At 37.9% G+C, this 12377-nt stretch overlaps 1 protein-coding gene across 1 annotated transcript in view; it reads right to left on the bottom strand.

The window, feature by feature from the left end:
* The window catches only part of MCPH1 (microcephalin 1), a 54245-nt gene that overhangs the window by 12175 nt on the left and 29693 nt on the right, over positions 1-12377 (bottom strand). Inside the window, exon 10 of the mRNA XM_034060429.1 lies at positions 1596-1633. Coding sequence (XP_033916320.1) covers positions 1596-1633 — 38 coding nt within the window. The remainder of the gene's footprint in view (positions 1-1595; positions 1634-12377) is intronic.

Genomic DNA, 12377 nt, shown 5'->3' with positions numbered 1-12377 from the left:
CTATACCTGGACTTAGTTCTTTCCTGTGTCTACACAAAATTCCTCACAATGAGAGGAAAAAGACGTGTAGTACAAGAACTGAATCTAAGATAGCTTACAAATTGCAGTGAAAACTTACCAGTTTATACTTCCTTCAGCTGCAAAAACTAATGGATACAGATTTACAGCAAAATTTCTCTGAATTTGTGATTCCGAAAAATGGGTAGTTGCCAGCTGTAAATCAGTGAGCAGCATTTAATATGATCTCAAAACCCGAGGCCATGAAACCACAAAAATCATGCATCTTAAAATTTAAATTCTAATGAACTACTTTTGAGGCTGTAGCTACTGGTATGGTAGCAGAACTGGCTTTTGGCCATTGGGTTGTATTTTGGAAGACTATTTTCTATTCTGTAGTTCCTTCAGAAGTAGTCCTTTTCCCTTCACGTATTTACAAGTTGATGAATGCCTACAATTGTAGACAGCCAAAAGCACAATCTTGATGAAGAAGTTTTGAAGAAAAGCAACTGTTATTACCAGACATTTTTATTTGATGAAATAGTAATTGGATAGTGGGAAAAAATCAACATATAAGCAACATAAAAGAATATATTAATGACCTCTTTCAACAAAAGAACTTTTTCTCTGCCTCTACCATGATTTCTTCTCTTTTAGGAAGATCACAGCCTCTGTTTTCCACTACTCCAATCTGCACTATTATCTTTATCTCCCCCACAGCAATCTCAAATTACATGCCTTGTAAAGTCACATTAAATACAGGAAAAGTATTCATTCCATTTCATGTTTTTGACATATATTAGTATATTCGTTAATAACTATTGACAACCATTTACAAAAAACTTCTAAAAGGATAGTCACTAAGTGCTGTTTCTGATCACTTATATCTATGTAACTGTCGAGATACAATTATTTCAGACCCAAAACAGATCTGTGGGTAGTAGAAATATCTTGAGTTTTGAAAAAGAATTTGAAAAACTGTAAGCAAGTGTAGTATAAAATATGGAATTGTGTTTTTGTTGGATGTTCTTTTCTCTGTAAGACTTTTAAGAGAATGATAAGGGCATGCCAGAAAATTATTAACTCTCCCCCAAAATATGCAGTGGCAGCTGCTTCTAATGTTTTGAAACTAAGTGGCTAAAAAGCCTACAACTGATATTTATTCAGCAACTATTTGTATGAAAGAAAACATTTTAACTAATGTTTCAGATTATGACTTTTTTTTAAAGAGAAATAATTAATATTTGTGGGGGAAAAGCTAAGTCTTGGTCTGGAAGTCTGAACTCTTTAGTACATAAAACAATTCCTTCAGAAAAATTAATAGCTTGCTTTTAGTTTTATTGCTCTGAAGCCCTGTGGAGCTCACCTAAGGGACAACTACTTCAGGCTGCACCATAGCAACACAGACATACACATACAGTATAAATAGCAATGACATATACACGTATGTACATGTTCCTAGCTAGACTACATAATGAAATAAAATATTTTAACACACAGCCCTGAAAAATAAATCTTATTTTGTATAGGCATAAAAAGATAATGAACATCAAGTTTAAATGGTGTGCTGACTAAGAGCCAAAATGTTGAATACTTACTCAGAAGACATACTTGTCATAACTAGTGTCCTTGTTGGCTAGAGATAGAGAAAGAGACAACAAAACATCAAAAATCCGTAAAGTTTTCCCCTTTGAAAAAAGCATTAAATTAGAAACTGTTCCATTAAAAGGGTGAAGCTACTTCACAGTTACAGTATCACCTCAGGAAGGAGCTTTACTAATTAACACGTATACTAGAAATCATTGAACTTTGAGGACAGTGAACGAAACAAACCCCTTCATCACATCTGGTATTAAAGCATCCAATATATCAGAAAACAGGAACATTAAATCTTCATTAGCAAAAAGAAAAAGGATTTCCAATCTGCAGTGCCATAGAAATGTTATTTGTCCTTGGCCTTTTCCTTTAGACTAGGTGGAAATGAAAAAGGCAGGTTACCTTGAACAAAGAAAAATTGTAATCTAAAATTTTTCCAGTTTCTTCCAAAAGGCAGAAACTGGCTGAGATGCTGCAGAAACAAGAGTATATCTGTTGTAAATTATAATTTTATTTTTATAGTTTTGGGGTTTTTTTTGACACAACTTCAGTATTTTAAGTCCAGGTTTTTAAGTAAACATTCTTCCACTCTTAAATCCTGTCTTAGTGAATAACAATCCTTAAACCAGTAATTCTGAGACACCTTAAAAATTACCCCTTCCCTCTCCTGCAATACCCTTTATAGCTCATGTGCAAAGTAGGAGTGTTTGTCCCAGACTTCAAATAAGCTTTCTAGAATTAGTATTAAAGGAAGAAGAGAAAGCAGTATCCTTTGTTCGTTAGAAATGACAAGGAAAGCCTCCAGCATGCATAAAGGTAGGACAGAACATGAATTTTAGCAGTATCAGAGAAAGATGTAACTGAACATAACATGGTCGTCAAAAAGTATATGTAAAAAGAGGTTTTGAAAAGCTGAGCTAAGAATTACTTGTAGCTACATAAACATGCATCAGTACATACACATTTTAATTTTGTAGAAAAAGTAGATCAACCAACTTTTATAAAATTATTTCAAACATCTCCTAATTTTCAAAATCAATATATGAATTTCAAATTATTTCTCTAGATAGCTACTGCTCCATAAGAAATAATCATTCCCATTTCTGCACCCTCTCCTATATATTACCACAACCGTAAGTGGTAAGCTTCCAAACTCTCTGCTAAAATTCAGTTTCCTTTGAGTAATATACTGAGCTGAGACCACAAAAATATTTGAATTGGATTACAGCTGGTAGCACAGACCAAAAAAGACTCGAGGGCAACTCATTTTACCCAGTAATGAATCACGGAACAGAAGAAAAAGCATACTCTAATGCAACTCCATCCATCCTCTCTCACCAGTACAGAGCTGTTCTCCATTAAGTGCTTAAGCAATTCGTCACATTTAAAAAGGGAGTTCCTTGGCATTACCTCTGTAGACTATTAGACTAATAGACTGTAGACTAATAGTGTGTACCATGAATGTTCATTATATGAACAACCTTTGCATACAGAAAACATCATTTGTGCATTGATAACTTAGATATTAAAGATAATATAAGTAGAAGTCTTTTCAACATACACATGATAATTTCATTCTCTGGTTAGGTATATTTGAAAACCATAAACACCAGATACTACTTAAATCTTCAGAAGCAACATAAGGTAGCATACTCAATTTTTTAAATTTTTGATAAACATACACTCAGACAACATTACGTAAGCTATACAACAAATTCAGAAGTGAAAATATATACTGTAAAAATGTAAAAACCAGTAACGTGGAATGAAACTTCCAATGAAGAAAGGATGAAACTTTTATATTGAAATATTTCTTTGAGAGAAATTCTTTGCAGTATTTTTGGAAATGTTGCTTCCAAATTCTGACTTGTTGCCAACAGTACTTACTGATGATGCTTTAGCCTACTGCTAGCCTGACAGTTGAAGAGAGGATAATATGCACTGTAATCAAAATTTGTTATAATCTTAGCCAAGAGACTTTCAAATGCCTTACTTCCAACTCCAAATAGGCAGTCACATTTAATTGCTCTCGGAAGTTCAAATAAACTCACAGCTTTGATTCCACATCTGAATTTTATACACAAAGAGTTTGAGCAAAAATAATAAAAAAAGCAACAATATAAATATATCTATCATAACATTAATATTAAATACGAATATAAACTCAGAATTTGAGTATATACGTTTAAATAGACATCCAATAAGACAGAGTAAGGGTTGTTGTGCCAGAAGGACTGCAATATTAGACACCTTACTTCACAGGTTTGGTCATATGATTGAAATTGGACATGGGGTCACATTATACAATAATGAGGCCATACCTCATACCGTCTTAATACATGTTGTTGGATTTGCACAAACTCCTGGGCATTAAAGGATCCTGGGAAGTGGTAGCATGGGAAATGCACAAAACACGGATGAAAAGCAAGGTTTTAATCTTCTCTGTTCAATCTTTCTGGGCATAAAACCTCATCTATGTCAAATCTGTATGCTTAAGCATGGTCATGCTGTTCTCTTTCAGTATTTGAAGCCAAGCATCACCGCCATCAGAGTGATGCTCCTTGGCTAGATGTGTAGAGTTAAATCCACACAAAAGAAGTGCACTACGTTCTTGGGGTCCTTGTATAGTACTAGCTCCAAAGCCAGATCCTCATGTGCCAGTTCAGAATGTGCAGACAAGCACCATTCCTCACAATTTTTAAAAATTAAATGTCATGGAAATATTACTAATCAGACCACTACTTCTGCCAAACTTTAGTAAAACAAAAAAAAGCACTACTATAAACCATGGGCCAGAGCAGCTTGAGGTCCTGCAGCTACTTCTTCAGTTTCTGAGCAGAAATGTTAACAGTTCCTTTAGACATTATCTAGAGGGAAGTGAAAATACTGGATGCATACAAAATGGGAAACCTGCAGTCTGTCCTGGTATTACCCTGCAGTCAGGTTTTGAATTGTAGCTTTTATGCTACAACACATAGCATAGAAGACGGTACAGTGAGTATTCTGGGGTAATTTTCTGTCAGTGCGCTCCAAAGTGATACAAAGACACAGGAATGCAGAAAGATGCATACAAAAGGTAGAAAATTTAATAAATTACATTTCTCCCAAATTATTATTTCATCTGCATTCAGAACTGCATATTTTTGCAAGTTAGAGGTTATTTGCTAAGCAGACAATATTTTATTTTATTGCTTTAGTAAGACAAGCAGCCCTCTTTAATTACAGTCACTAAGCAGAAAACTTCACCAAACTATGTTTTAATTTTCAGTTGTACATTTTAATTGCTTTACCCCTTTGCTATGCAATTTTTCTTCAGTGCTCTTTGTGTCTGTTTCATTTTACATGTTGACTTCATTGCAAGAAAAAAATTTTGAGTTAGCATTTACTTTTCTGGCCAGCAAAAATACATCTGGTGAGCATCATTATGAGTTCAAATGCATATCTTTAGCAGGGTTATTACTATTTATAAAACACTGGAAAAGGTAGTATTAAGGTAACTGTTCCTTTTATTTATCACTAATCTCCAAATCCTGAAGAGTTGCATATCTGTGCCCTAAATCACAACACACTTCCTTCTGAAATATTTTTTAGATCTGGAATACAAGCTGTTAGAAATTACATGCTTCAGCTTTCCTTTATATCTTTTGCTTCTGCTTTCCTTTATATATTTCTTAGGAGCACAGTTGCACTAAGTATTTCTTTAGAGTCTGCCAACAAGATTTTTCTAAGTCATCTGAAATATGAAACATGCATTTCAGTAGCTCAAAGGAAAAAGTATTTGTAATTCTTCCCAGTACTTTAAAGACAATGTGATACTTCCTGTATGTTAACTGGCCTTTACCACAAAAGAGTAATTCAACCTCAAAACATATTCTTTCTCTCTTGTAAGTTTTAGCAGGTGTTTCTTGGAGGTGAAGGACAATAAAAGTCCTGGCATGTACAACCTGCTTTTCAAGATAGTGAACTCAAATTTTGTTTCCTTAAGAGTGTGGTAAGTTCTCTTTCATAAGTGACAAATGAATTAAAATGTGACCATAAAATACGTTTTTCAGGCCATTTCTCAAGATACAGTGCATTCATACTAAGAATTGACTTCATAGGAACAGTTTCACATTTGTGACTAGTTACATTCCAGACTATGTATACTAGATCACATTTTGTCTTTGGTTCAAGAACTCAGGCCTCAGATATTTTTCAAGAAAGTATTTCAACCAATAAATACCACTTTTGAACTGTATATTATTTAGCCCAAGTGATATATACCTTATATACCATAAAGTTGAATGAAGTTCTCTGAAATAAGTTTCAGTGTAGTCTCAAACTCAGAAATATGCTACAATGGAGTAGAAAAAGACCTTCACCTTCAGGACTCAACAAGATAATTATACTATGTGGTTTGGCCAATACGTCACAGATAAAGGACTTTTTTGGGGGTTGGAAGGAGGCAGGGGAAAGCAGTGCATGCATATGCAAATAAAGTGTAAGCAAGAGTACAAGATTATTAAGCTATCTGTTTTGTACTCTTCCAGTCCTTTTATTCTCTGGCTGTTGTAGCCCCATCAGATGGCCCTAAAATTGATTCAGAACACATACACTTGCTTTTGATCTTTACAGCTGTATTTCGGGAGTAACAATTTTCAGCCCTACTAGTACATAAGCCAAAACTCCAGAACCATGTGTAGCATGACAATATTAAAGAATCACGTTAATTTCGCTCTGCTTTTATCTAGGAAGGTTGTAATGAGGATCCGAAACTTTAAGGCAGTTTTTTAAAACAATCTCTAAATTGTGCTACATCAGTTTATTCTACTCAAGTAATTGTGGTTCATAGCTGAAAATAATTGGTAATTGTAACAAATGATTACTATTCAGTAGTTTTAGACAGCAGTTATGCAGAGATGTAATTTACTTTCTGACTGGCCTTTCTCCTCTTATCAGGCCTTTAATACTGATATTTTTCTGGTTTCCTCTGGCTGCAAACTCAAATTTTGACTATAATTTCCTGACCAAATATAGGACCTCTGTTCTGGTCTTAGAAGGATGTGAAAAATGCACCCATCCTAACTAAATCAACACACCTGGGGAAAGATGAAGAAACAAAGAAGGCTATAAGAAGATAGAAAAATTAGATTATATAACAGATGCCTGAGCATGAGCTTACTTTCACTGACAAAGATGAGAAAAAATCCTATAATCACAGACACAGGAACCCCCAGAAATTCTGTTGGCAATAATATGAATGAGGAAGGATGATGAAACTTATCATGACCCAGCAATGTGCGCTTGCAGCCTAGGAATCCAACTGTATGCTGGGCTGCATCAAAAGGAGGCGTGACCAGCAGGTAGAGGAAGGGGATTCTCCCCTTCTACTCTGCATTTGTGAGACACCACCTGGAGTACTGTACCCAGCTCTGGAGCTCCCAGCATAAAGAAGGAGAAGGATCTGTTGGAGCATATCCAGAGAATGGACATGAAGATGATAAGAATGCTGGCACAACTCTCCTATGCAGACAGGCTGAGAGAGCTGGGGTTGTCCAGCATTCCAGTACTTAAAAAAATCTGGAGAGGAACTTCTTATAAGGGCATGTAGTGGTAGGAAAAGCAGGAATGGCTTTATACCAAAAAATGGCAGATATAGATTGGTTATCAGGAAGTAATCCTTCACTATCAAGGTGGTGAGATACTGGAACAGGCTGTCCAGAGAAGTTGTGGATGCCCTACCCCTGAAAGTGCTCAAGGCTGAGCTGTACAGGACTTTGAGCAACCTGGTCTAGTGGAAGGTGTTAACGCCCATAGCACGGTTTTACACCAGTGATGATGATGATGATGAACAATCATAGAACAGTTAGGGTTGGAAAGGACCTCAAAAGATCATCAAGTCCAACCCCCCTGCCATGGGCAGGGACACCTCACACTAAACCATATCACCCAAGGCTTCATCCAACCTGGTCTTGAACACTGCCACAGATGGAGCATTCACAACCTCCCTGGGCAACCCATTCCAGTGCCTCAACACCCTTACAGTAAAGAATTTCTTCCTTATATCCAGTCTAAACCTCTGCTGTTTAACTTTCAACCCGTTACTCCTTGTCCTATCCCTACAGTCCCTAATGAATAGTCCCTCCCCAGCATCCCTGTAGGCCCCCCTCAGATACCGGAAGGCTGCTATGAGGTCTCCATGCAGCCTTCTCTTCTGCAGGCTGAACAGCCCCAACTTTCTCAGCCTGTCTTCATATGAGAGGTGCTCCAGTCCCCTGATCATCCTCATGGCCCTCCTATGGACTTGTTCTAACAGTTCCATGTCCTTTTTATGTTGAGGACACCAGAACGGCATACAATACTCCAAGTGAGGTCTCACAAGAGCAGAGTAGAGGGGCAGGATCACCTGCTTCGACCTGCTGGTCACACTTCTGTTGATGCAGCCCAGGATACGGTTGGCTTCCTGGGCTGTAAGCGCACACTGAAGCTGGCTCATGTTCATTTTCTCATTGACCAACACCCCCAAGTCCTTCTCCACAGGGCTGCTCTGGATCTCTTTTCTGCCCAACCTGTAGCTGTGCCTGGGATTGTGCTGAACCACGTGTAGGACCTTGCACTTGGCATGGTTAAACTTCATGAAGTTGGCATCAGCCCACCTCACAGGAGCGTCAAGGTCCCTCTGAATGGCATTCCTTCCCTCCAGCTTATCAACCGAACGACAGAGCTTGGTGTCATCAGCAAACTTGCTGAGGGCGAACTCAATCCCACTGTCCATGCCACTGACAAAAATGTTGAACAAGACCGGTCCCAACACCAATCCCTGAGGGACACCACTCATTACTGGTCTCCAGCTGGACATTGAGCCGTTGACCACAAATCTTTGAGTGCAACCATCCAGCCAGTTCTTTATCCACTGAGTGGTCCACCTATCAAATTGATGCCTCTCCAATTCAGAGACAAGGATGTCGTGTGGGACCGTGTCTAATGCTTTGCACAAGTCCAGGTAGATGACGTCAACTGCTCTACCCCAAGCTGCAGTCCAGTGGGTTGTTTAGTGTTCTAGCATGAAGGCTATGACCTCAGTATTAAATTTAACACTGTACCCCAAGACTAGAAAGGAATTGTGATTTACCGGGAAGTAGATTTAAGTTCTACATACATCATTGCAGAAGATATGTATCTCAAGTACAGACTGCGTGCTATCACTTCACACAATATTTATGCCCTCATGCTCTGAATCAGAAAGAGTTGCATCCTTTTCTTGCACCTAAGCATCCTTTCCACCATCAAATCCAAGAATACCATAGACTTTTAAATGAAGTTCTTCAAATACCTTGGGGTTCTAGGATTTTGTTCTTAGTACTTATCCCTATTTACTGTTCACCATGATAGTTTTTGAGTGATTTTCTACTTGCCTAAAAGTAATAGTAAAAAGCATGTTCTGACTTCACATAAGATTTCATAAATACTCTCCAGACCAAAAATCACCATACCTGCCAATCTTCAGGGAGGGCTGGCGTGGAGGGTAGAAGCAGTGAACGTTTTTTCTGAAGTATATGAAGGCAAAAATCAAACCTCTCCATGTTCTTAAGCCAATATTTCTGAAACAAAGTTTTGAAAAAGAGCCAACATGCTAATCTGTTGACTGAACAGAAATCTAGTGCCAATTTTATATAAAAACTTGGGTGAATTCAGTTTCTAGATCTTAACTACCCTGCATGCTAAGATGACACAAAGTGACATATATAGTCAACCACCAAAGTTGCCATGTGTTTCCAGTGTTCCAAGCAGTAACCAATACAAGAGTGTGAACAGCAGCTGCAAGTGTCCCTGGGGATGAGAGGAAACACCCTAAACTTGAGGTGAAAGGAGGCTGTGCCTTTTGTCACAGAAAGGTACTATTTTTGAAAAGACACATCTAAACTTATTTAACAGACCATAGTACTTCAGAGGGTGGTCCAGAACAGCTAGCATGAAACCTATTGTAAAGAGAATGATTTCTAGGTACCCAAGGCATGAATCAGTGCACTAAGTTCATCTAGAGGAGATTTTCATGGCAGAAGTGGCAGCAACCCTAAGTGGTGATAACAAAACTTCTGGCACTAGGACATGACCCAAATTATGCACTGCAAGGTGCAGCAGAAGATTCCAAGAGTATGCCTTCTGTTCTGGAAGCCCTCAGAAAGATCTGGGAGAAGTATGGGGTACAGGTTCACTAGCTGAGAGGACCAGAATCAGAGCTATATTGCAAAGGTTGAGTGAAAATATTCATAAGATTAGACAGACAGGAAGACTTAAACTGTCTCGAATCATGGGATACATAGGCATCCTTTACAGTGCTATCCTCTGAACAGCCTGAGCATGACTTGTAAGTACTAAGTCAAAGGCAGTATTTTGACACTGCTTTTTAAATATTTACTAAGAATTGTTTTCAGTGATGTTAGCCATCTCATATTAACCTTGCTCATACTCATTTTAGTTTTTCTTATATATCACTCTTACAGCAATCAATATTTTTTTAATCCATTAGGCCAATATTGTAGTTCTTAGATTTTTTTTCCCACTGCTTAACTATATACCAAAAGAAAGGAGTATTTTATCAACTCCGTATCTGCATATTCCATGTATATGAAATTAATATTACTTATCAATATAACATTTTGTTCTCAAATGCTAGTATTACTACAAAACGAATCCTGGGCTACATCAAAAGGAGCGTGACCAGCAGGTCAAAGGAGGTGATCCTGCCCCTCTACTCTGCTCTTGTGAGACCTCACTTGGAGTATTGTGTGCAGTTCTGGTGTCCTCAACATAAAAAGGACATGGAACTGTTGAAACAAGTCCAGAGGAGGGCCACGATGATGATCAGGGGACTGGAGCACCTCTCATATGAAGACAGGCTGAGAAAGTTGGGGCTGTTAAACCTGGAGAAGAGAAGGCTGCGTGGAGACCTCCTAGCAGCCTTCCAGTATCTGAAGGGGGCCTATAAGGATTGTGGGGAGGGACTATTCACTAGGGACTGGAGTGATAGGGCAAGGGGTAATGGGTTCAAACTTAAAAAGGGGAAGTTTAGATTGGATGTAAGGAAGAAGTTCTTTCCTGTTAGGGTGGTGAGGCACTGGAATGGGTTGCACAGGGAGGTTGTGAATGCTCCATCCCTGGCGGTGTTCAAGACCAGGTTGGATGAAGCCTTGAGTGATATGGTTTAGTGTGAGGTGTCCCTGCCCATGGCAGGGGAGTTGGAACTAGGTGATCTTAAGGTCCTTTCCAACCCTAACTATTCTATGATTCTATAAAACCTGGATATTTGGAACAAATGACCACAGCTATAATGACCACAGGTATATTTGGATCTAGCAATAATACAAACTGTGTCTTGCCAGTAAAAATTAACTTTCTTATTGGATTTCAATGTCCCATTCAGTGGCATATTTCAGACACATAAGGGAAACAAATTTTCTCAAGTAATGTATAACATTAGATCTTTTTATCACTGACAGTTTCAAAGTTACTTGTTCCACAGTGTAGTCTACTTAAAAGCTTATTTAGAGCAGTTAAGTTTGGAAAGGACCTGAAGATCATCTAGTTCCAATCCATCTGCCATGGGCTGGGACACCTCACGCTAAACATGTCATCCAAAGCTTTGTCCAGCCTGGCCTTGAACACTGCCACAGATGGAGCATTCACAACTTCCTCGGGCAACCAATTCTAGTACCTCACCACCTTCGCAGTAAAGAACTTCCTCCTTATATCCAATCTAAACTTCCCCTGTTTAAGTTTGAACCTGTTACCTCTTGTCCTATCACTCCAGTCCCTAGTGAATAGTGCCTCCCCAGCAACCTTATAGGCCCCCTTCAGATACCAGAAGGCTGCTATGAGGTCTCCATGAAGCCTTATTTACCAGCAACTTTTTTTCTTCAACTTTATGTTGAGCCAACTAAATAACTACAGTTAAACAGTAATAAACCATTCAGTTGTCATCAGCTAGAGTTGGTCAGACACTTTCAGGATTACGTCATGTAAAATAAGACATCTTGTAAATAAGAAACATTCTAGGTTCAAATCAGAAATACATAAAACCACACCACCAGACACTGGTCAACACCCTAAGTTTCTCAATTGTAACATGTAAACACCGTTGTAATTTGTAGCTTCAGTCACTCATCTCATTGCTATATCCAGAAGAAATCAATTTGAATAATTTTCTGTGGCTACTTTCCACCTGCCCCATTACATCAGCTATTTTCTCCAGACTATAAAACCGTAGGTAGCTCCAGTTTCTATTATTAGCCATGAATGAGCTTGCATGCTTGTTGAATTCACACTAGTTTAATATTCATTTGTGGCTCAAATAACATTTTGAGTATCATTATTTAAGATACCTACTTATTCAAAGCAACTACTAAATAAAAATTGGAAGGAAAACATAACCAGATGCCATCCCCTAAACCAATACAATCTATTTTTGACAGTATACAAATACACATACCAAACATAGACATAAAGTTACTTTCCTGAATGTCTGGCAAGATGCTTCATGTTTTATAGTTACAGATTTTTCAGGACACTAAAATTTGTTTTGCCATGAATAAAATAGTTTCAAAAAGGATTTTGATCACAGGATGTAACAATGGCCTGCTTCAAACTAATTGTTCCTCAGCATGAGCTTAAATTTTTTGTAAAAATTTCTTCCTTCAAAAGTGTCTAAGTTCAGTGTTGATAACTTCACCCAAATCCAAGAGCTACAGGAATACAAGCCAAAATGAATCTGTTTAAAAACAAAATTGAAGGAATTTCAGTTAAGC

This window comes from Melopsittacus undulatus, chromosome 3 (assembly GCF_012275295.1).
Source record: "Melopsittacus undulatus isolate bMelUnd1 chromosome 3, bMelUnd1.mat.Z, whole genome shotgun sequence".
NCBI lineage: Eukaryota > Metazoa > Chordata > Aves > Psittaciformes > Psittaculidae > Melopsittacus > Melopsittacus undulatus.
Note: the sequence above shows the minus strand (reverse complement) of the source record. Positions and strands in the feature narration are given on the sequence as shown.